At 51.9% G+C, this 23630-nt stretch overlaps 5 protein-coding genes across 5 annotated transcripts; 2 read left to right on the top strand and 3 right to left on the bottom strand.

Annotated features, from left to right (window-relative positions):
• Positions 1–288: 288 nt before the first annotated feature.
• On the bottom strand, positions 289–3350 carry VE01_10024 (uncharacterized protein). Its single transcript, XM_018279431.2, has 5 exons — positions 2661–3350; positions 1865–2585; positions 1634–1796; positions 1487–1573; positions 289–1436 (listed from the first exon to the last, which is right to left on the bottom strand). The coding sequence occupies exons 2-5, from the start codon at positions 2080–2082 to the stop codon at positions 708–710; spliced, it is 1197 nt and encodes a 398-aa protein (XP_018125918.1). The 5' UTR covers positions 2083–2585; positions 2661–3350; the 3' UTR covers positions 289–707.
• A 6533-nt stretch (positions 3351–9883) lies between these two features.
• VE01_10023 (uncharacterized protein) lies at positions 9884–12599 on the top strand. The gene is made up of 4 exons (XM_018279430.2): positions 9884–10986; positions 11113–11344; positions 11471–11635; positions 11686–12599. The coding sequence occupies exons 1-4, from the start codon at positions 10780–10782 to the stop codon at positions 12300–12302; spliced, it is 1221 nt and encodes a 406-aa protein (XP_018125915.1). The 5' UTR covers positions 9884–10779; the 3' UTR covers positions 12303–12599.
• Positions 12600–13662: 1063 nt separating this feature from the next.
• On the bottom strand, positions 13663–14022 carry VE01_10022 (uncharacterized protein; the record flags this gene model as incomplete). The annotated part of the gene is made up of 1 exon (XM_018279429.1): positions 13663–14022. The coding sequence occupies one exon, from the start codon at positions 14020–14022 to the stop codon at positions 13663–13665; it is 360 nt and encodes a 119-aa protein (XP_018125914.1).
• Positions 14023–16055: 2033 nt separating this feature from the next.
• On the bottom strand, positions 16056–18100 carry VE01_10021 (uncharacterized protein). The gene is made up of 3 exons (XM_018279428.2): positions 17837–18100; positions 16504–17743; positions 16056–16402 (listed from the first exon to the last, which is right to left on the bottom strand). The coding sequence occupies exons 1-3, from the start codon at positions 18048–18050 to the stop codon at positions 16117–16119; spliced, it is 1740 nt and encodes a 579-aa protein (XP_018125902.1). The 5' UTR covers positions 18051–18100; the 3' UTR covers positions 16056–16116.
• Positions 18101–20198: 2098 nt separating this feature from the next.
• Positions 20199–22649, top strand: VE01_10020 (uncharacterized protein). The gene is made up of 6 exons (XM_059464120.1): positions 20199–20762; positions 20960–21190; positions 21239–21329; positions 21376–21771; positions 21861–22220; positions 22272–22649. The coding sequence occupies exons 2-6, from the start codon at positions 21049–21051 to the stop codon at positions 22336–22338; spliced, it is 1056 nt and encodes a 351-aa protein (XP_059319294.1). The 5' UTR covers positions 20199–20762; positions 20960–21048; the 3' UTR covers positions 22339–22649.
• Positions 22650–23630: the final 981 nt, after the last annotated feature.

The following is a 23630-nucleotide window of genomic DNA, read 5'->3' as shown; positions in this document are numbered from 1 at the left end:
GGGGTGACAGGGAACGGGGGTTTCGGTGGAGTGAAACTCCGGCACGGGCGGGAGGGGATGGTGTTGTTGGTAGAGTTCGGTGTGTTGATCTCCCATCTGCATGGCTGGGAGCGACGGGCCGGTGGGAGGGAGGTTTGCGAGGTGCGAGGGGAGGGGGTGTGTGTTTATGGAGGGCGAGGTTTACACACACCTTGCTTAGGTTGCTGATAGATGATGTAGCTGGTAAAATATATGATTAAGCTGTTGGTATATATAACTTATACCAGTCAATTGATGCAATATCTAACGCCTTGAAGTCCATCCAGCCAACACCAGTAGACTCGGCCGAACCGCCCGTTCTGTAGTAGTCACGGAATCAAGCAACAAGGTGAAGTCTGTCAAGTGTGACCGAAAAGAAGTAAATATTATCCCGTCCACCCCCATTAAACAAAAAAAATATGCGCTACGAAGATTTATGTAGGCTAAGTTAACAGCAAACAACACAAGAAAAATGAGGTCCCGTGTTAAGTTATTCCGTATATACAACAATCGCTCTCCTGCTCCCATCCTCCTCTTATATCTCCCTCCAGCCCCCCTGTCGTAGAATTCCGTTCGAAGCGTGGCGAACTCCCATTTCGCGACTCATCCATTCATGCTCATGCACTCTAGATTCCACATCTCCTTCATTCAACCCCAACTCCAAACGTCCGCATCATAGCGAGGAGCATCTATAGGTAGATGTAGCACATGAACTCACCCTGGGTGTTCATCACATCGCCAATGGTGGCACTCTTTCCGCAAACACCCATATCCATCCAGTCATTGAGAGTTCCAAGCGGCAACGGTGGGTCGTTGAAGAGGTAGATGCTTCCGCCAACAGCGTTCTGGCGGGTCTTCAAGTCCTGGTTTTGCCAGATCCACCAGGTGCGATCGATCTGTCCGTGGTGCAGCCAGAACATGGGATCTCCGGGGGAGACGAAGAAATCTCCACCTGGGTCACCGCCGATGGTGTAGTGACCGCCGGCGTGGACACCGAAGAAGCCGTCCTTAAATGGTACGCCATCAACGATACCCTGCATGAAATCCTGGAAGGGGCCAATGGTCTTGTAGTTGGAGATGAGGTCGGTGATACCGGCATCACCGAGCCACTGGGAGGAGACCCATTGGCTGACGTCGCGGGAGAGGCAGCGGGGCTCGTACGCGAGGAAGTTGGGGGCGGGGACCTGGACAGCGTCCGAGGTGGGGGCCGTTGGGGAGATGTTCACAATCCAGTCCTTGAAAGGACCGGTCGTGACGCAACCGCCACCAGCTCCGGGGGGGATGCAGTTCAGTCCGTTGGGAAGGGCAGCAGTGCAGTTGTGAGCGGCGAAGACTCCGTTGCCGCCCATGGAGTAGGCGGAGCCATCGAAGTAGGCCGAGTTAACCGGGTCGGAGGCAGACTTGCCCCAGTTCCAGTACTATGGAGTGTTAGGAAAGTGTATAGAAATATTCAGGTGCGGGAGCTTACTGGTTGGTATCCCTTGTAGCCACACTCATTGCGAAGAGCTTGCTCGTAGTTCCACACGAAAAGTCTGTGCCACGCGAGGAAGTTGGCCTGAAGGTGGTGAGTAAATCCCTTGGCATTAAAATGTGAGGCGTCAATGAGGTGACTTACAGTGGCGTGGATGTTCAAGGTGTTATTGACGTGATGAGCGACAAAGTCATCATATCTGTTCTTGGCACCAGGCGCGAATCCTGCTGGTGACTTTGAGGGCTTGGTGGCAAGGCAGAGCACTGCATTGCTATACGCCGTTCTCTCCGAGTTCGACATTGTCGACCTGCAATTGTCTCAGCCACGAACTCGCTTATACCATTCCAGCGGGAGAGGGTGGGGAGATCAACATACCATTCTCTGCGAACAACAGCGTTGCGCAGAGAGCACTTCGAGGTGTCGAAGCCGACGCCGCTCGTGAGCTGGTTGATGGCCACATTGATCATGCCCATGCCGGCGAGAACATCAGTTCCGAACGTTGGGTCGGGCCGCCATTTGGACTGTGTGGTGGCAGTGGTGGCAGAGGCAGTGCCGGCAAGCACCACAGCGCATGTGGTGAGATCGAAGCGCATGATGTCGGGTGAAGAGGATAGATGGGTGAAGAGAAGAGAGGTGAAGGTGATCCGCGGCTGGTCCCTCTGTTTATATGAAACGAGAGAAGGGTGATGAGATGCACTTGGGAAGAGATCTGCTAAACGGAGGGGAAGCGGCGCCTATTTGAACTTAAACGTCAACAAGGTGGCAGCTGGGCCCTGGAGATAATCTCTTGATCTTTTGGAGCAATTGACAAAGCTCCCGGGGTAGTGGGGAGGGCTTTAGTTCGGGTGAATGGCGGGTTTCCGGAAGTTCGCAAGGACCAGGAACAGCCTTGCTTGATTAAGTCCTGCTGTTGTCGGAGTGGAGAGATATGAGTTGGAGTGGGTTTTGAAGAACGGGGGGTCCACGAGGTCGAGCACTCTGCAGCAGCACCATGCATGCATGGACCGGAGATTGGGCTAGAGTGAAGGAAACGAGGTATAGGATCCCTTCACGGCGTCCACGATACTCGGTACTGTAGCATCGCCGACAGGCTTTTCTTTTGTTTATTGAGAACTTGCATATTTCACAGACTAAATTGGCTTGTTTGGACGTGCGCTCGACGGGGTCATACCTTAGGAGTTCTCCTGATCGGGGGTTAGTGGTGTTGATAGTGGTTGCGGAGTTTCTTAGCGGTCTCGTTGTCGGAAAGATCGCCAATTTCATTGTTGCAGCAGCATTCGGGGGTAAAGGACCACCCCTGCTTAGTCGAAGTTAGCGTGGATATAGGCAGAGTTGCAGCTGAGAGCGAGCAGTATAATTCCGTAATACAGCATTTATTACTATATTCCAATGTTAGCTATACAAAGAATACAAGCTATAGGGAACATTGTGGCTCTTAGTGAGGGTAGTCGTCTCTTGACTGGCGTTACACGAGGAGCCTTCACGGCCACCTAGGACCCCAAATTGCGGCTCCAGAGCTGCAGACGATCACCATCTGCCATGGTTCTATTTCGGCGGCGGCATTAAGCCCAACGGCGGCGTGGGTTTCCAACGCCGCGGTCACGAATTTCTATAGCATTGAATGCGAATGTCAGTGTTGCATCTGCTGTGCCATATTTTGCGCAGGGAACGATGTGCTTGGCGATAGTTCTGGCATAAACTACTGCATAAAGCATAGTTTGTGAGGAAGAAAGGTACTGTACAGAGGTACAGAGGATGGAAAGGAAGGAATAGAAGCGTAAGAGACCTCCACACTGCCATATGGTCATCAAATCTGGGTATCGTGGTTGGATGGAAAAAACGTGGGGGGGAAGGCGCAGGGAAGATGCTAGGAAGATGCTAGGAAGATGCCAGGCAGGAAGAGGGGCCACTAGGATGGTGGTACCTGTCGAACCACTCTTAATTGGCCCCGCACCCTTGTACCTGTCTGACCTGTCCGCCCTGACAGGGACCACCCACGATATTACAGTATGCTAATGCAAGTCTAGATTATACAAAAGCTGTTACGACGAGTATACGACACATCTCCGAGCCACCACACGTAGCCGGCCTAGCATATCGCAGCACGCTAGGATGCAGCGGCACGCAGTTCATCCTCTCCCAAACAACCGAGCCAGCGCATTATTCACGCGAAACTGCACCGCTTTGGTCTGACTGTACTCTCTTGAAGCAGGATTTAGACTGCCTAAGAAACGCCACTGCATGCCCCCCCAGCCGCCATCCTGCGAGAATGCTGCCCTCGACGAGGCCGGCAGTGGCCACCGCATCATGGCTTCCCTGCGCACCTCGTGGTCGCCCACACACACGCATGCTTCTACCGGGGAAAATGTGGTCACCGATAGAGTGGGCAATCTCGATCGTTTGGGGGTTTGTTGGATGCCTCAAAGTAAAATTAGGGATGCGTATGCACGTGTGTCTGGATATGAATGAGTTACTCTACTGAGAATGAGAGGCTTAACGCGGCTGCTTAGCCTGTTTACTGGTCTCTTTGGTTATTAGGGTATTTTCTGCCGCTACTGCTTGATTTCTGCCTCAACCCCCACATACGAGCGGCGGACCGGCTGGAGCTGAGTTCTTGAAGGTTGATTGGCGACGCCGGTGCCGTGCTTCGCGGTACTGTCATCCTACTCCCCCGCTCAGCTAAACCCGCCAGTGCAAGCGAGGCAGAAACGAATCACCTACAAGCCCAGCCAGTTGCAAGTCTAGCCACGGGATTAGTTATTCCCGCACTACCCCCCACTCCTCACCACTTTCCAGAACCCTACCCCGGATAATACCGCGCTTCGCTATTGACACGACAGGATCCAGTCAGTTTGGACCTAGACGGGGCTCACGGTGGCGGCATCTCCGCGCATGAAGCTTCACTCTCCGACCTGTCCGCGACCATGTTGCTGTGGGTGGAGGTTGCGCGGTGAGGTGAGAAAATAGCGTCTTTCTGTTTGTTGTGTTATCAAGATCCACTGACTGGCAAGGGAAGCCATGGCGATGAAATTGGACCCCATCTTAGAGCTAAAATGACTACGACAGGGAGACTTGTTAACCCTGCTCCTGTTGGCCTTGGCCACGCGTCGCTGGTCCCGATGCTATGGTGGAAGCCCTAATCGTGCGCCTCGCCGGTAGGAGGGGACCGAGGTGTGTCCGTGGCGGGCGAACTGTGCCCGGTAGCAATCTCTCATAGTCTTGTTGTGGGGAACTACGAGCTGTGCCTGGGATGCATCTCCGCGGTTGGCAGAGCAAGGACAACACTCTTTGCCATTCTAACAATCTGCTTTGCCTCTTAGGCAGAATCATACTGTATCCTTAGTGCTCCCAATACTCTTCCCCTTTCAATCTCTTCTCTAAACCCCGGCGCCGGCGATAAAACGCCCTTCGTCGCGGCTGCGTATGGGAATACTCTACGCTTCTGCCTATCTAAGGCCCGTCCGCCGCTCAGCCATAATTATCATCCAGCCTATGCGTATCCAGCCAGGCATAGGCAGTTACCCTGACCACCCCGAGAGCTTGGGATCAATAGCCTGTCCTTGGCGCACCGGAGGTGTGCACAACGTGGGCGTCTAGGGTGTCTGCCGTATGCATTCATGTGGGAACGAACTTGCAGAAAACGCCACATTCAGAGAACACGGCATATCGAGCAATGGAATAGAGCTATATTCCAAGAATCCAGGACTAGGTAAGCTCTTGTTTGCACTATTGACAGTAATGTTACTTCGAGTAACCTCACCGCTAATGTTAAGAGTCAAAGAGCTACAGAGAACAAGGCACTTGGCCGCGCCTCGCGCCGTCCCCTTTTCCATTTCCTCTCTTCTCATCCTATTCTGGTCCGGTCGTGCCGCTGCCATAGTCCATATTCAGTAACCCATCCCGTTATCATGCCATCTTGTCCATCAAAATTACTAGTTTGCTCTCCTTAACCAAAATATGTTAATCCCATCCCACGCGCGCCAAGCGAATGGCTGCCCTCTTCACCTCTTCCCACTTCCCCTTTATCCCAAATACGATCTCGTACCCAACCCTACCCAGTCATATCTCACCACCTCTATCCTATCTTCCCCAAAAGATAGTGTCAATAGGAGGTACAGCGAAGAATGTGCAAGGCACGGTTCGCTCTGACGAGGGGGAGGATGGTGGCCACGTGGTGAGCTCATGGCTCTCGCAGATGATATATTAATTTTTCTATTTTGGGGAGAGGGGAGTTAGATGAATAGATGGATGGGAGATTTAATGGGATTTTTCTTTCAGTTGGTATTAGAGGTTTTTCTGTCTGCGTAATTTAGCGTTGGGGCCTGTAGCGCAGTGGTTGTAGCGTTCCTCTAACTCCGCCCCCACGGTGGAAAGTCCGCGCTGCCTTACTGCCTTACCATTACCACACTTGACCTGTAATTTTTTGGAGTCGACATCTTTTTACTTACTGGGTTTTACGAGGTCCCCGCGGGGATTTTAATTTTTACTCATTGGAACTCGAAGTTCGTGTATTGGAAGATTTGTAGCGGTGTCACTGAATATGCGTGTATAGTTTCAGCGTTACTACTGCTCGCATTGAACTTGATTTTACTTTCAGTCGAGGCAAGTATGGAGCTCAAAGTCGTCGACAAAGTTCTCTATCTGTTCGTCTATCTACCTCCCTGCCTCATATCTAGCTCACTGCCTCTCTATCTACCGCCTACGAAACCTGTTCTAATCTCGTTCGGCAGCCTAAATACTCTACCAACCTGGGCTGTCCATCTACGCCCGAGTCGGCAACCAAACAGCAGGGTGATGAGCAATACACGAGGCATAGAATACCCAAAGTAGGTTGGATAAGATTACTTGAGGCTGATCTTGGACGCGACGAGACGGGTAGCCGCTACGAGGTGGAGGCTGTGCTTGCCGTGGTCCATGGCAGCAGTCCGAGGACTTAGTAAAAGGGCGATAGAAGATTATGGCCGAGAGAGGGAAACAGTGAGAGGCGGCACGGCAGATAGAAAATGGTAGGAAAGACAAATATAAGGTGAGGGGAAGTAAGACAGAGACGGCTCGGCAGATGGGTAAAGAGAAGATGGTGGATATATGGATGATATCATGGAGAAGCGATCAGCGTACGAGGAGCTGGAGAGCGAACATAAAGACGCCAGATGACCCTTCTGTATCATCTATCTCGTCCATATCTTCCAGCTCACCTCATCTCATCTATCAAGCGAGATATTTCTTTCCTTCCATCTCATATCCTAATGGACAGCAACGGCACGTCCACTAAGCGCCGACTTTAGACGAATCGCACTTGCCAATTCTTCATATTCCGATATCACCAGCGCCATACTCCACACACATAAAAACAAACTTCCAAAACCGCATAACAAAATTCCACATCACAAATTTTTGTTGATGGTGTGTTTTGGAGACACATAGCGACGCAACGATGAAGAGACATTAAGCCTTCAGCTTACTCAGCATCTCCACAACCTGCCACGGGAAGATCGCAAGTCCGTCGGAAATCGCGGACTTTAGGGGTGGGATACGGACACTTCCGGACCGGCCGGACACTACTTTGGAGTCAACTTAGCATTTGCGAACCGAGCGTATCACGTGAATCGCGGCGAGTTTTAGCGAAATGAGATGGATGAGAGGAGCGGCGGAGACAGGGAAGTGCCTGCCAGCCGCCTTCCTTCCATTTCCCCGCGTCACAACGGCCGAAAGCAAAATTAAGTACATCCTTACTTAAGGAAGAAACGTTTAACATGTGAATTCCCATCGTTTCTCTTCTGGGGATTTCATTCCTTTTTAACAGCCTTGGCTTCAGACTGAGACATTGGCGGGGTGTGTTGCATGAATGTGTACCCCTCCCCCTCAATTCGAACACGAAGTGTGGAGTAGATAGTACATTTACACTGTGGTATGTGTGTACTTACAGGAGTTCGTCTGAGGTATTACCCGCTTTCTTCCCCGCCCGGCATCGACAGATGTCACACGCTTGTCACGGACAGATTATCCGCTTTCCCGACAGAGACGGGACAGGATAGATGGGGGAGGAGATGTTATTGTTGTGGTGGTGGAAACGGACTTTTACCGCGGACCCCATCCAAATGAGCCGCGCCGGGTGATTTGGGCTGGAGTGAGGAGCGTCTGGGACGCAGGAAATAGAGTGGCGTATGCGACGTCGTAATTTCCACGGCGTCGTATTATGTGTGCCGCTCGAGGTTATTATAGCTCTAATTTTGTGTGGGAATTCTCGTTGCGTTACAGCACTGTGGGATGAGACGAGGCATTTAACTACGACGATGGCGGCCGGAGGGGGATAGGAGAAATATGAATCTCAGCGCGCATCATCAAACTCCCACGGATGAATTGCCTCCGCCATCGTTCGTGGTGCAAGTACGCACATACCTCGTCGCTTCCACCTGACGTTCCAGGCGTGGTCTGAAAGACCGTCTGCCCACATCCTTTTGTCGTGCACCCGTGCCTTGACTTTTGTTTCTAGTGGGCATGTTCGATTCACAATTGTAGCGTGTTGATTGCGCACCAGGCTAGCACGTTTCCTCGCTGCAGCGAAGTGCGCAAGCGAGGTCTTGGCCCTGTACTGATGAGGCAGGCTGGAGAGACCCCGGCCTTCCCTCGGAGAGTTTTGGGGCTGGGATGGTGACGATGCATGGCCGTGCGTGGCGCCTCGCCGTGATCCCAGGGGTTGATGGTGAATTTTGGACTTTCATGTGGGCTATACGTGAAGTTTATGGAGGGAGAGTAGTGGTTGATACTGAGAAGGGTTCGGTTGAGATGGAGATAGAGGCGGACTGCGGGTTGGGTTATGCTTACTTCGTACTCTATCCTCCAGTGCCGTTGGTGGTGTCACATTCTATCGGAAATATCAGATCGTGGACGAGACGGGGCTCGCTTCGACACTCGATCGTTGGTTGCGTGGCCAGGAACCGGTTTCCTGGATGGTGTGTGCCGTGCTGGGCGTTGGCTGAAGAACCAGCTGTGTCCACCTAGGACCACAATCCTTTTTTTTGCGTCTATTGTTGGAAGCAAGCTAACTGGCACGACTACTGTCAGGGCACATTTGGTTCCATCTAACCGTATCTGGTCCCTGTCACTCATCTATTGCGGATCCGCATATCCCTGCCTATACCCCAACACCCTTAACCGACTACTATCTCCACCCCTATCCACTCTCCTAAACGACACCCCGGCTGACAACTCACACAAGCACTATTGGCCCGGAAGGGCAAAAGAAGCGTGGTAGTGGCTGAGAACTAATGCGATCATTGGACGATAAAACCCCTTGGTAGGGCTTAACAAGGGGCGGCGAGACGTTGTTTTACCCGCTGCCAATCATATAGCTCAGAGTGCTAGCAAGCATGGGGTAGGCGTTTTTTAGCAGATGCACGCTCGGATGTTCAGTGAGCCAACACGGCCGTGCTCTTAACTCTCCGGCACGGGGTTTTTAGGAAGTAAACGACCAGATACGGGGCAGATACTACGCTGTGCAATTGGGCGCTGAAGAATATTGGGGGCGCGGTCTCGTTGGCTTCTCTTCTGGTGGCGAAAATTTCGGCGACGGCGCCTGGGCACTGAGCTTTGGTGTGTGCAAGCGATGGAGCAATCGAGACGCTGCGGCACGGCTTCACGGTGCGGCTCGAGGGCAGTCGTCTGTGCAAAGCTATGGCACTACGCTCTCATCGCCCCTCCTCAACAATGCCATTCCACTCCCGCCAGCTCTCGCGCTATTGTAGGAAAATTGTAGGACGCTACCCCTTTTTCCACCACTCTCTATCCTGCAATCTCTCTCCCTAAGCACGCCTAAGACAAAAAAAATCCAAATACTCTCGACGCTTTATTTCGCATCGTGAAGATCCCCTCTAAAAAGGCGAGTCCCAACGACACGTTAACGGGCACCAAGATCACCGCCCCCAAAATGTTGATCGCCCGGCCGATCTATCACATTTCCCTCCCATCACATCTCCTCAAGCAGCAATTGATCAACTCCCTCCCCAACCTGACCGCGATCAAAACTTAATCTGCGCCGATGCGGAGATCAATCACCCAGGGCTGTGCGCAGGAGCGGAGGGGGTCACCCAATTAGGGGGGGTTGGCTGCCCCTGTCTAAAGTGCATACGTTGGCGTTGATGTGGAAAGTAGTGGTGGGGAAAGTGGTGGGGAAACCACAAACACTACCTACGAGCATACAAGCAGTAAAGTACAAACGTACAGCGCTCGCGGTGCTTGCTCAGAGTACCGTAGCAATGACGCCGTGGGTGTATGGGTGGTGACTGGGGTGTGCGAGTTGAGACTCATAACGCCGCAGTCCAGTACCATGTCATGGCTAAATAAAAACCACGCAAAAAATGTAGCCTACGTCGACTCTGAAAGGGATTGAAGTAGGTCGAGAAGAGGTAAACAAATGGACGGAAACAGGCTTACTTCAGAGTGTATAGCACAGTACAGATGAAGACTGGCTTCCCCACCGGCGCTTTTTTAACGCATCCTTCCAGAACGCCACATCCTTTTCTCTTCTCATTCCGATATTTCCGCCCCACTGAACTACCATATTTCAAGTTGCAGTACGACGTTGCGGTGCTCTCGAGTTAACTTCTTACGGTGCACCAATGTTATGTTCCTTTTCTCACACCCTCCCTCACCCCACACCCCCTGATCCATTCTTTAACAAGGCCCACGACCCTGGGCGCGGATCGGCACCGAGGCGGGACTGGCCTGCGTGAAAGAAGGTAAGAAGGTGGTGGTCCTGATTGCGCTGTTGCAGCCCTAGTACACGGTCCAGAGGGGACGAATACTCCAGCGCAGAATAGTGCAGCACTTTAGTATAGTACGTACATATCTCTCACACAGTTAATTCTGTCCTATCCAGCCGCGGTCTGTGCGAAGGCCGTGCAATTCCGCTTGCATCTTTGGAGTGACTGTGGAGACGCATATATGTTCTGTAGATGTCCGGCAGGCTGGGCTGCACAGAGAAGCAAGGGAAAATCAGTCCAGAGCGGAAGAGAGATATACGTGCGATTGCTGACGTTGACGGATCCCCCTGCAACACCTTGACACCTCTCGCCGCTCGCAAGCTGTTGCTGCGAATGTGAATGCGATTGAAGTCTTGCGCTGCTGTCATTGCTGCTTGTGGACGATCACTTCGGCCGACGAGAACATAGAACGGGACTGAGGAGGATACGCTCGCTACAACTACTTTTCAAGGCAGGGCCTTGACCCTCGAGCTACAGGCTACAACTTCGACTCACTCCTCACCTCTCCTCCCTACAACAACGTTTATCATGGACTTCCCCGCGCACCTTCTCGTGCGCCAGGCCGCCGAGACGCCGCCGGTGATGGATTTCACGGAGAACAATGGATCCCAGATCATGGCTGTGGTGGGATTCCTGATGGGCTTCGGGATGCTAGTTGTGGTGCTGAGGGTGTATGTGAGAATATTTATGACGAAGACGATGGGATGGGATGATTATCTCATGGTTGTTGCCCAGGTGAGTTTTGGCGGTTGCTGTGGTGTCCTACCCAGTTCTATCTTTTTGGTCGAGGGAGCCCGGACGTGTGGAGGAGATTCCCACGCAAGGACAATATTTGAGGATGTGGTCTGACAGTTCACGCAGTCATTCAGTGTCGCAATAATGGTATGCATGTTCTTCGAAGTCAGTAAGGGCGTGGGCAGGCATAGTGCCGACCCCATATACCTACAAAACATGTCAGAGATCATCAAGATAAGCTTCGTTCGGAGCCTATTTCTTGTCTCAGGGATCAGTCTCGTCAAAATATCCGTAGGGCTGTTTCTACTCCGCATCGTTGAGGGGACAATTTATAAACGGATTATCATTGGGACCATTGGTATGTGAATCTCCTCCCTTTCCACATTCTTTATAACCCCTGGTGGCCAGAAGCTCTGGCTGCCTTGTCGACAACGCTGGTGTATTATGGCAAACAATGGCAAAGCTAACATCACTCGCTATCCAGTCTTCCTCGTCATCTTCACGCTCGCTTGCATTGGCACGCTCATATTCCAGTGTATCCCCGTCAGCGCCGCCTGGGACTTCGCCCAACGACCTCCGCCATTTGGGACTGGGAATGCAACATGCTACAGCATTTCCGTATTCACCGCCATAGGTCTATTCAACGGCTGTTCGTACCCCCAAGCCCATCATTCCAGACCCTTACTAAACCCTCCTTAGCTGTCAACATCGCCACAGACGTCGCCTTCGCTCTTCTCCCCATTCCCATCATCTGGAAACTCAACGTCAACATCCGCACGAAAATCACGCTGATCTTAATTCTCAGCCTGGGTTTCATGGCCTGCGCCGCAGCCATCGTGCGCGAGGTCCTCCTCTCTACCTTTTTCGAACAGACGGACGAAAACTTCCACAACGCCTACGCGCTTTGGAACTACGCCGAGCTATGCGTCGGCATCATTGCCGCCTGCCTTCCTGCGCTGCGCCCGCTCTTCGCCTTCCTCCTCGACAAGGCCAGCTCGACCTTCGCATCGGGCCAGCCGGGACTTAGCACGAGACATAAGTACTATATGCAGAGTAACGACATCAATCTCTCGGCGGTAGGGAAGAAGGGGGGTGATAGTGAGACCCCGCGAGGGGACGGGCGGTACGGCGTGAGCGTTACTAGTAACGGAAGGGACTTTTATGAGGAGCGCATGCCGAGGAGGCCCATGGGGAAGCTGGAGCAGAGCTTGACCGAGGGGGAGGGCGATAGCGATGAGAATATTTTGCCGATCCAGGATGTGGAGAGACACGCCAATAATCGCATCGTCAAGACTACGGAGGTGCTTGTTACTTGAGCGAGGGGCTATTCCTTTTGGAGGAGGCGGATTGTATCATAGCTGCTACAGTGTTATTCTCTTATTTACGTGTATATGTCTGCCTTTTTTCCGTGCTTGTTTTTATTTTCCTCTTCTTTTCGAAGACGGCGATTTGGGTCGGGTTGGCAGGGAGAAACGGATTTGGAATGTTTTTTACTTCATACCCACAATTGTTTGCGAAAGAGAGAAAGGGGATGGGCAAGACTGAGGCCCAGGATGTAGACAGTACCTAAAAATGGTGCTAGTGATGACAGTGATGAAACAGGGAAATAGGACTGATTCTCCATGCGCCCTTCTCGCATTTTGCTATCAATCTTTGTTATCTGCTTTCGAGTAGTTCTCCTCTACTCCCCCATGCACCTCCGCCACCATGCTCTTAATGTGACTACCATTTTCTCCAATCTTGAATGGCAGCGTTGTAATTTGTTCCAGCACATGGTGAATATTAGTTGAATGTACTATACCCCCCCCCCCTGAATGATTGTTTCGACCCGCTATTTTGAAGTTCGTGGAAGCCCACTTATAGCACTTGATTTAGGTAAAAAGTCATAAATAAAATGAGATCACTGGAAGTGTCATTTGGTAAAAGAGTGGATCGTTACAATCTTTCGGAGGGATAGTATATACCCTCGTATCTATAGTTCACAGCGACGTTCGGCGGCGAGCAGGCTGTCTACACATACTATAGTAACGTGGCGGACTGGGGTCTCTCCGGAGTTGACTGCTCGAAACCTACAGTTGAAAATTACATGGGCTAGTCGGCACTTCGCTGGACAGTAATCAATCGATATAATAATAATAAGGCGACTAGGCATGCCCGACTTATACTTTAATCCTACCTCAACATACCTCTCTATTTGTGCACGCACAGGCAACACCAGGCTTAAAGAAGATATTACGTCGAGTTATAGGATAGAATTGCCGCACGCAGATTTAATATCAATAGATTGCTAACAGTCCTAAAATAGGCTGCGTCTGCCAAGAATGAGCAGAAGAACACCAGGTGAAATGTTCAATGCCGAACAATTTTTCCCTATCAAACTCACCTACTCTTTTCATTGACCCACCTCTTTCCTCACAGAACCGCTGTCACACATGATGGGAAATACAAGTCTGTTAGATATGTTAAATCCTAGCAAATGAGGCATTGGTCTTCAGAGGGAGAATATTCAAACAACCATCCAATTCTATGAACATATACGAACGGTTGGCCTCCAATGCCTCTAGGAGAAAATAATACCACGACTACGAAATCCCGTCCTAACTACCCAGTGAAACCTGCTGAAAATCTGAGGGGCTGGTAATCTCTACCACCGCCCCGTTGGTGTTCCACATGTCTTTACCACGTACATTTAACCTCATCATAGTAGAGTTTCGAGCATGTGGCCCAAGCAAAGTCATCCGAGCAATGTGCGAAATCATTGCTTGTCTCCTTCAAGCACCGCTTTCCCTGGCCATTGAATGTGAAGTGCCCCCTTCTCTTGCCAAAGTCCATACAGAGTCTGTTCAAAGCTGGGACGCCAGGGTTCGTATGGCAGCCATCGACGTTGCCGATAATATAGCTGTCGTATTTAGTGACAAAAGTCCCGGTGTAGGTGTTGCCGCTGAGAAAGCCGTAATGATTAACAATCAGACGGTCTGCGGTGGCCGCTGTGGCAAGAGCCAGGGTGGTGAGGACAACGGGGAAGTTGAAATGCATTTTCTATGACGAGATGAGTATATGGCCTCGGCGTGATAGTAGGGTAGTGTTGGGAGAGGGGCTTGAAAAGGACTCACGGCTGAGGGAGTGTCTCTGGGCTGCTGTTCGAATAACTCGATTGTAAAGGTGTATGTGTAGCGAAGTAGGCTATGGATCGATGTGAATGTAGCGATGGAGAGAAGTGAGTTCTATCATTTCAAAGGCGAGGAGTCTCGGGGTTTTTATAAACCTAGATCGCCCCCACGCAGGTACGAGCATTTTCAAAATATTCTCACTCTTCATTTCTTGCATCTGTTGTCGGGCTATGGAGATAATCCTTCGTTACTGCCAAGATGTGACGCTTCTATCAATCGTCTGCGCAAAAATACGCTTCAGCTCGTATGTTGGGGGCCGTTGCTCACATTAAATTCGAACATAGCCACTGACGTCTATATGCAATTAATCACTCGATATAGAACCGCGACATCGTTCATAGCTTTTCTGTAGCCAAGTGAATCCTCTAGAGCCAAGAAAGTAGGAAATAGAGTCAAGAATCTAGCCGAGGAAATCCTCCAGAGCCCAGAAGGTTAAAAGTAGAACCGGAAAAGCGAAAGAAGATGCTTCAGTCAGTATTCAGATACCCACACAATATATACTTCGCCATAGTGATACAAAATACAAGAGCAGGTGCCTCATCACGAGATATCTTAGAATCCTTAAGTTGGGAGGGCATACTAACTCCACAAAATTCGTAGAATCAAATTACAGAAATTTCATCCATCTCGTCGCTCATAAACCGCATACCAGAGTTAAGTGCAGCTGTGGATAATCGGGTAATTTGTGGTTGGGGCTCTTTTCTGTGACCTCGCCTCTGATCATTCATACTGTAGATCTTCCAAGAGGCTATATTTCTATATTTGGCCCAAATCCTTCACCCGCGATACTATACAAGCAACTCAGATGTGGAAACTAGTCGCGTGCGCTTTGGACATTTGGCTGCAGATCCCGCCAACTACAGTACGAGGAGTGTCCGCGAACTGATCGGTATTCTCGTCATTCTAATCTTCTGGTCTGCTAGAGGCCTCTCTCTATCCTGCTTCGGTCTATCATGCTTTGGTCTATCATGCTTTGGTCTATCATGCTTCGGTCTGCCATACTACAAGCGGCCGGGCCGCGGGAAGTAGTAAATTAACAATCAGTAGGACCTCGAAGAAAGTTGAGATTCACATTACTCCCCACGATTAAGAGTGCAAGCACTGGTATGCAATATTCGTCTGTGGCCATTCCATGATTCTAATTATAAATCTGGCCCCCATGGTGTATTTTATACCAAGGCGGCTGAAAACCTAATTACGCGCCCCCTGGAGATAATCGACTTATTTATAGATGGGGGTTTTTCCCCATACCAAACATAAAAATAACTTTCTACAGCAGTAAGAAAAGAATCTGGAATGTGGGCTCTGCATAGTATAGTACAGTAATCGCAGGGCATATAGCAATTGAAGTGGTTAATAACCCATCAATGCCACGGGTGTAGGCGGCAAGGAGCGACTTGGGGGCGGCACAGGGGCGGCACAGCTCGGAGGAACGAGGCGGAGCAACGCTCTGGCCCTATGTCCGAGTCAATGAGTTACGGCCTTGGAGTTTAGGCCAGATTATGTCCAGATCGAAATAGGACAGCGCCCCCAGAGAGCGGCTTGCTCGCAAGATCACCCCGATTTAGCCAGCCTTGCGGCCGTCTGTGCGGTCAGGGTCCGTGCGAGAGCTTCTGCGAGCATATCGGCCTCCTTTTGAGACAGTGGTTGAGACGGCGGGTAAAAGTTTGGGGTAGTACTTTTAGTGCGGGGGATGAACGGCGGCGGGGGTTCCAGTTTGGGTTTTGGAGCTGGCCGGGGGGAGGGGGTGGGATAAGGGAGCAAGGATCGGAATGGGGGGGGAGAGAGACCGAGACGGCTTGGGAACGGACAATCTAGTAAGAACAGGAAGGGAGAGGATTTCCAAGTCAATCACGAAGTATCAACCACGGACACAGGATAGGCAAGAACCACATCTAACACGTAACAACATTCATTCATGTATTGCCGTCTACCCCCTAAATAATCTAACCCCATACCCCTACTCCTCCTCATCCTCCTCAGCGACCTCAGCCTCCTCCTCGACCTCCTCTTCAAACGACGAACTCGGGACGTCGTACAGTCTCAGGATCTGCTTATTCGGGTCCTTGACGAGCACGTACTTGCCCTCGGGCTGCGCCATGCACATGTCGACGATGGTGCGGACGATACCCCAGCCGTTGGAGAGGGAGAGGTTCATCTGCGCTGCGAAGTCGCGGGGCTTCCAGCCGATGACGCCGAGGATCACGTGGCGGTCGTTGGACTTGGGGTTGGCACGGGAGACGAATCTGGGGGGTGTTAGTGGCTTGCTCTGACTTTTGATATAGTGGTGAGAGGTTTGGATCAGGAAGGGGAGGAATGAAAATAGTAGTGGCGGGTAAAAACGTACCCGAGCTTCATGACATCGGCGTTCGCGATGATGGACTGGACGGTCCAGCGAGCGAGCTTGCACGAGTTGTTCTTCATCTCGGTGGCGACAACGGCACCACGAGCCGAGACGAGCTTGGTGCGCCAGTCGAGGGCACCTCCGCTTCCCTGGGCCTTGTGGTCGAACTCGTTGAGAGCCTTGACGGTGACGTACTGGTCCTCGCCGCTGATAGCATTCTTGGTAACGGCATCGAGCTCGGTACGGACGATCAGGTTGAGCGGCTCCTCGTCGGTGACGGCGAGATCGAAGCGGCGGTACTTGTAGGCCTTGCTTGCGGGTGGGTCGGTCTCCTCGGCGGCGTTGTAGAAGGGGTTCTCGTTGGCCATGTCGGAGCGGTGGGCGTCATCCTCGATCATGGTCTGGTTCGCGAAGTTGTGGTTGATGTAGGTGGCCTCCTCGGCGAGCGCGGCAGGCTGGTTGATGGCGTCCTTGTTACCCTCGGAGGCGTCCATCGGGGAGTCGGCGGCGTTCTCGTTGACGGAGACCATGTCCAGGGCGGCGTTGTCACGCTTGTCAAGGAAGATCTTGTTGCCTTGCCTGACGATCACGATGTCCCAGGGGTACACGGAGCGGGGCGCGCACATAAGCATGGAGAGAACGCTGTCGGTGGCGAAGATGGTGGCCTCGTCCCTCTCGGCGAGGTCCTGGATGACGGGATCGGAGGAGGTGGTGACGTTGTAGGAGGCGCGGTCGACGACGTTGAGCTTGCGCTCGTTGCTCTTCGTAGCAGGCTTGTCGAAGGAGCGGTCGTAGCGGTACACGAAACCGTAGCTGTCGACATCCTCACCCTCGTCAGCGTCGAGGTTCAGCTTGGTCAGACGGTTGAAGTCAATCTCCTCAAGTAGCTTCCAGTCAGGCTTGATGTTAACCGACGCATCGCGGTTGCGCTGCGGCTTATCGTAATCCTTCCAGCCGAATCTGCGGCCGCCACGAGCACCACCACGGCCTCCACGAGCATCGTAGCCACCGTATCCACCCTGTGCTCCTCCGCGTCCGTTGCTGACTCTCTGGAACTGGCCTCTGCCGCCTCTGGTGTCCCCGCGCCCGCCACGCTGTCCACGGCCACGGCCGAATCCGCCACCTCTTCCAAATCGGGTCTTGGCGGTATCGCGAGTGTTGCTGACGACGGAGAAAGAAGACTCGTCCTCGGCGAGCTGAACGGCGAAAAGCGACGAGGTTCCGGCACCGTAAACTTGCTGGTCTAGAACTTCTGTTAGCACAACTCAAATACGCCACCACCACCAACCGCGCCCGGGGAGGGAAACGGAGGCTTTGTGTATCGGAAATATCGCACCTCTGTAGTTGCGGTTATATTGTTGCCTTCCACCTCTGCCATCTCTGCCGTCCTTGCCCTCAGAGGTCCAATCGGCCATGCGCCCTAGCTTGTCGCCTTTGGAGTATGGTGCGTATGGGACGCCATCGAGAGTGGTCTCAGTGGAGGTCGCTGGTCCCCAGCCATCCGCGGATGGGAGAGCCGACACGATTTCTGCGAGTGATATTGGTGCCATATTTGCGCGACAGTTGTGTATGTGTCGAGCGATCGCGGTTCGGTCTGGAGTCTGAAGTTCTTTTGCTCGCGAATATTTGTCTAGGTGTGGGTTGGTGTTGAGTGGTGGGGCAGGCGAAATCTTGGCGTTTGTCACGTGATCGATGGCTCGCGATTTATATTGTGGGATGATGGGGATTCGCACGAAAAAGATATTGATGCTTTCCTACTCTATGTTGGAGGGTATGATATCTTCATATTGTATGTAAGTCTTGGGAAAATTTTGATTTATTTATTTTGTCCGTTAAAGCAAATTTATAGGGGCATATTATAAGGCTTTCATCCAATAGAAAATTATTTATTTATTTATTTTTAAATATTTCCCCCCCGTAATATATTCCTGTCAAATATATTTCCCACCGACAGACGCCCCTTCTATATTCGTTCAAACCGTAAGTTATAGACTTATTTACGCTGCCAGTAGTTTTGCGCACTCTTCTATCAACTGTTCCTGTCTTGCGCTTATTCAACTTGACTGCAGCCAACTTGCCTTTCTTCGATCAGACCTCAAAAGTAGCTGGTTCCCTCCCATTCTCCCCTTCCACTCTATCCATTGCCTTCTATTCTACCAGCCACCCCAACCGGTCCTTGCCCAGCCCGTTTGTCCAGTCTGTTCTAATCTTGGAATGTTACCTCTGGCCAACCCTCCAGAAGGGCAACTGTCGATCTCGGGCAAGTGCAAAAGCCGCGTTACCCCCAGGGGACACGGGACTGCTCGTAATATGCCGAGATACAGCCCGCAGCCCAAGGTTAATCGCCAGGGAAGGACCAAGTGGCCTCAGACGAGACAACGATCATGCGGTGTACCGCAATAGCATGATCGGTTCGATGACTGGCATGATCGGTTTGAGCCAAACTCGCGCTGGCCTCGGCAAGGACGTGTCACCATCTCGGCATCGAGTCTCAGTGTCACATACGACCACGACATGTGCCGCTGTGTGGCTACTCGTGAGATGTAATGAGACCTGTGAACTGTTAGAACGGAATCGCATGAAACAGCCAGGAACGTAGACATATAAACGCATAGATGCATGATGCAAACCACTGCTGCCACTGCTCGACTTTTTTTATCCTGCCGGACACAGCATCGTGACCCCTTTTTGCCCCTGACTAGAATTGACTCGCCGACCCAATCTCATCGCCTATAGGCCCAGGGCGAGAATAATAGAGCTGCAACTGTAGGTCGGAGAGTTCTGTCTAACATAGGTCCGGCAGATCTCCCACTTGGCCAAATTCCCTCAACAATGGCAGCTGTCTACCAAAGACGGCAGGTGCAGGCGGCTCGTCTCTCGGACAATACTGCAGCTCTTGCTGTGCCAACCCTTCCTTGCACTGAAGCAATGTCCCCGGTGCTCTGGTAACAATCCGAGAGAACACCTCATGTGATATATGAGGAGCGTGGACGGCTCGATGACCAGGGGTGGATGACCAGGACACAGCTTCGAGCTTCCCACTGCTTCTGTCGTGACAAGAGGCACACTGCATTCCATAACCCTACTGTAAACTTACAGTAGCTCGCAATCTTCCGTCAGGATGGTAGAGGCCACGAGTGGCTGCACACAAGGCCGCCATAATCAATATACCTGCTCCGATGCACATTCCAGCCGCGGCCGTGATGGCATGTGGCTTCATATAATTCAGTATTACTCACATTAGTTTGAGACGTGTAACATTGAGTACCCAATAGATGCAATAGATTCAATAGTTCCAATAGATCCAATAGATACGATGCGCCGTCGCTGTAAGACGCCGTTGAGGCGTCGTTGGACCCCTGGCTGGGATGGCTGAGAGGCTCACCTGGCACATCTTTTTGATCCCTTTTGGATCTTTTTGGTCCCTTGGTCCCCCAAATTAGGGAATTGTAGATGCCATAAGATTCCCGAGAACCACACACAAACCACATAATCCCACACTGAGTAATTAATGTGTAAAGTAAGGATGCGACATACATAACCAACCGCCAATACGATGTACTTTACTTACTAAACTGTATTGACATGTACATAATCCATCACATGATCAATGCATGCTTCAGCCCGTGTTCTCGACGCAACGCCAGAGCGGGACCGACTGCCGCCGATCAGCAATCAGCAATCAAGCAATCGATTAAATCCACAATACAATGTCCCTTGTTAATACTCCCAGGGCAACTGCATTTCAACGACCCTCCATCACCTGCACCACAACTCCTCCGAAAACTTCACCTTCACCTCAACCTTCTGCATTCTCGACACTATCTGCACTTGCCTTCGGTGGCGACGTGCATCTTTACATTACAACAGAAGCAGAAGTACTGGCGGCATTGCGCCTACCTCCGTCCCCCCGCTGAACCCGAATGCGCCCCCAGCAGCAGCCTTGCTCGCTCCTGCTATTTTAACTGATTGTTACCGTCATACAACTTCCACGAGACTGCGAACAGTGACAAATACCAACCACACCCGAGAGCCCTGGATTTCCCTATACCCTCATATGCTTCTCTCAAACCGACATAATTCGGTACCGCGACCTCGTTCCCTTCGCCCTCTCTTCTTACGCACACGCACATCCTGTGCCCGATATTCCAAATACCAATCATCCTTCCATAGCTTCGGTTGAACGAACAACATCGCCCTCTGGCGCTTATAAAGGAAGTCAGTCAGACCTGATACCGTGACCTTGCGAGGCACTTGACAAGGTATGCGCTGTGTCCTTCTATATCCAGACTGGATATTCGAAGTTGCCGAGGAGTCTTCCCCAGCCGGGCAGTCATTCCCATCCCAGCCCTCCTTCTGATTCCCATACCCCCCATACCCCCCATACCCCCCATATATTCTCTTTTCGCTGCTTCTGTCGCATTGCTAGACGGCATGACTGACCCGATATCACCTGAAGCGTTACGACAGCTATATGCGAAGCAGATCGTCCTGCTGAGCGAGATATATAAATCGACTATACCTCCCATCGGAGTGTTCCCAGACGGAATGGAGATGCAGACAGACCAATATGCGAATCCCTCAGGCGGTAGCGGCTATGGGAGCAGTGAGCAGTCGGAGAGCGGGAAAAGCCCCCTGTCGATGAGCTTGGGCTTCCTCAAGACCCTCACGGAGAAGAAGAGCACTCGTGGTGAGCCGAACGACAAGATAATGTATACCTCTGCTAAGCAAACCCTAGTTGATGGACAGCCGTCCAAGCGTCGCGGCCCGAAACCTGACAGCAAGCCTGCCTTGACCCGACGTCAGGAACTAAATCGACAAGCACAAAGGCACGACCCCTCCTGACCCCGCCTTCACCACGCTAACAGACCCTAGAACCCACCGCGAGCGAAAAGAACTCTACATCAAAGCGCTCGAGCAAGAAGTTCTCCGCCTGAAGCAGAACTTCTCTAGTGTTGCCCGTAGCAAAGATACCCTCGCCGAAGAGAACCGTCAACTCCGGAACCTCCTGGCCGCGCACGGCATCCCGTGGACCGGCAGCGGCGGCGTTGACGAGCTCGCCGCCACAGGTGGTAGCACATCCTACCCCTCGTCGGGCTCCTTCTCCGGCTCCTACCCCTCCTCCGTCTCGCCCACCCCACAGTACAGTACCAACGCCGGCAATAACGGAGCGCACCTTGCCCCGCCGCTCCCCCAGACCCCTCACACCCACCATCCTTCAGCCGCGCAGGGCCTAGACCTCGACCAGGCCGGCATAGACTTCGTGCTCACGTATGCGCCCGACCCCCGCCCGCCCTACCTGACCCCTCCCCGCTGATGGCCGGGCCGTGTGCACACAAGCTAACCTTGTGTGTACACAGGCTCGAGCGACCGTGCATGGATCACTTACAGTTTTTGGTCGAATTATCGTCGACGCCCTCCGGCATGCCTTGCGGACACGCACTCATGGCGACATGCCCCCCTGTCCCACACCCGGCTGATGAGATGCCCTGGGGCCATGGGGTGGCGAGGCTGCCGCACGAAGAGCTCAAGACGTGGGATCTGCAGAAGGGCGATCTGGCGAATTTGTTGGATTTGAGTATGCGACTTAATCTTGATGGGGAGATCACGCCTGTTATGGCGTGGGGGATGGTGTTGGGGCATCCGAGGTTTAGGGAGTTGGGGACTAGGGAGTTTGGGATGGTTGTTGAAGAGTTGACGCCCAAGGTTCGGTGCTATGGGTGAGTTTTTCGCGTATCTGGGGCGTGGGATGAAAGCTAACGGTCCTGCAGGTTCGGCGCTGTTCTTGAGGAGTTTGAGGTCAGGGACGCGATGGAGAATATGTTCTCGACGCTGTGATTTTGCACAGTTATCACCTCGCTACAAGGAGACCACTGCAGCGGGACTCGGGGATCTAGTCTCCCCTCTCCATCTTACGGCGTGGCAGCCTGGTATCGGCGTTCTTTCTTTAATTATTCTGCAGGCGGAAGGGGAGAGGGACAACGGAGATAGGGGTTTTAAGAGGTTGAGTTATGGAGTAGGACAGGTGGTGTTTAGATGTTCACGGAATTTTTGTTGTTTGTGTGCTATCTATATCCTATATGGTTGATTATATTCTACAGCCGGTTTTTATTAAAAAAGTATAGTAATGAGAGATCTGTCTGTTTGTACGTTCGTTTATAATGTCTGTTGCGTGTATGATGGCTTGGTCTGGATACTGGACTGGCGCCCTCTCATGTCGTCTCGTCTTGAGCACTATGATCTCCTGTCACACTGTCTAAAGTTAGATACACTATGCCTATCCACTGCTTCACACCCACTCCACACGATCATGAGTGCAAAATATCTCACATATAGTCGCTAGCGGCGTATCATGAGTGGCCAGGTGTGAACAATACGATTCCAGTAGCCTTAAGTTTATGCACGCACCAACGCTACTCCTCTCCCCATGCATCCAGCACCTACCACAGTGCGTACCTCTCACCCCTCTCTAGTCAGTGCGCAGAGACCAGGCCATCGCACCACCCGCCAGCCCTCGACCTGTCGCTAGAACGAGTCGTGGCGTGCCTCGACTCTTCCTCCTGCCGATATAAGAGGGGGAAGGGTAGCGCGCTTGACGTAACTTTATGCGTGTCTCGTCACGGCTGTCACAGCGCACAGGGTGGCACGGCGGGTACGGCGTGGGTGGTCGAACGGCTTGTGACTCTGTGATCCCTTTTTGCAGGATCGTTTTGTCTTAGACAGGGTGAAGATGTCGTTGAGACATTTTTGTGGGTGGTTTGGGCGTTAGGGGTCATGAGTTACATGTTCCACGACTAGGGGACTTTCGGTTTTCTGGTTTGTTGTGTCGTTTGGCTGGGAGGTGGTTGCTGAGAGAGTAGATAATGGAGGAGTGGTGGCTGGTGGCCGGTGCTGGTGTTTATTTATGGGTTTGCGAATACCAACAGCGGTGGATTGTAAGTTGGTGAGTCCTAAAGAAGGTCGTGCATGTAAGACAGTAGCTGGGTTTTAAACCACATCTATTTTATTTCGTCTTGTGATGGTAAGTGTTGGCTATATAAAGAGCTGGTGAGTGAGGGTGTGTTCATTGCTCTATTGGTATCTCAAAACTCAATCGTCCTACATTAGAATCGTTTAATTTATATATTTCG

Source organism: Pseudogymnoascus verrucosus, assembly GCF_001662655.1.
Source record: "Pseudogymnoascus verrucosus strain UAMH 10579 unplaced genomic scaffold scaffold_67, whole genome shotgun sequence".
Lineage (NCBI taxonomy): Eukaryota > Fungi > Ascomycota > Leotiomycetes > Thelebolales > Thelebolaceae > Pseudogymnoascus > Pseudogymnoascus verrucosus.
This window is presented reverse-complemented; position numbering and strand designations above follow the sequence as displayed.

Bases quoted from the DNA above. Each gene is read 5' to 3' on its own strand.
- VE01_10024 (XM_018279431.2), bottom strand. From the start codon at position 2,082: ATGCGCTTCGATCTCACCACATGCGCTGTGGTGCTTGCCGGCACTGCC. The intron at 1,797-1,864 runs GTATGTTGATCT...AGACAATTGCAG, and splicing joins GCTGTTGTTCGCAGAGAATG to GTCGACAATGTCGAACTCGG. The intron at 1,574-1,633 runs GTAAGTCACCTC...CACCACCTTCAG, and splicing joins CCTTGAACATCCACGCCACT to GCCAACTTCCTCGCGTGGCA.
- VE01_10023 (XM_018279430.2), top strand. From the start codon at position 10,780: ATGGACTTCCCCGCGCACCTTCTCGTGCGCCAGGCCGCCGAGACGCCG. The intron at 11,345-11,470 runs GTATGTGAATCT...CTCGCTATCCAG, and splicing joins GATTATCATTGGGACCATTG to TCTTCCTCGTCATCTTCACG. The intron at 11,636-11,685 runs GTTCGTACCCCC...AACCCTCCTTAG, and splicing joins CATAGGTCTATTCAACGGCT to CTGTCAACATCGCCACAGAC.
- VE01_10021 (XM_018279428.2), bottom strand. From the start codon at position 18,050: ATGGCACCAATATCACTCGCAGAAATCGTGTCGGCTCTCCCATCCGCG. The intron at 17,744-17,836 runs GTGCGATATTTC...CAGAAGTTCTAG, and splicing joins ATATAACCGCAACTACAGAG to ACCAGCAAGTTTACGGTGCC. The intron at 16,403-16,503 runs GTACGTTTTTAC...AACACCCCCCAG, and splicing joins GCCGATGTCATGAAGCTCGG to ATTCGTCTCCCGTGCCAACC.
- VE01_10020 (XM_059464120.1), top strand. From the start codon at position 21,049: ATGGAGATGCAGACAGACCAATATGCGAATCCCTCAGGCGGTAGCGGC. The intron at 21,330-21,375 runs GCACGACCCCTC...AACAGACCCTAG, and splicing joins CTAAATCGACAAGCACAAAG to AACCCACCGCGAGCGAAAAG. The intron at 22,221-22,271 runs GTGAGTTTTTCG...ACGGTCCTGCAG, and splicing joins CCCAAGGTTCGGTGCTATGG to GTTCGGCGCTGTTCTTGAGG.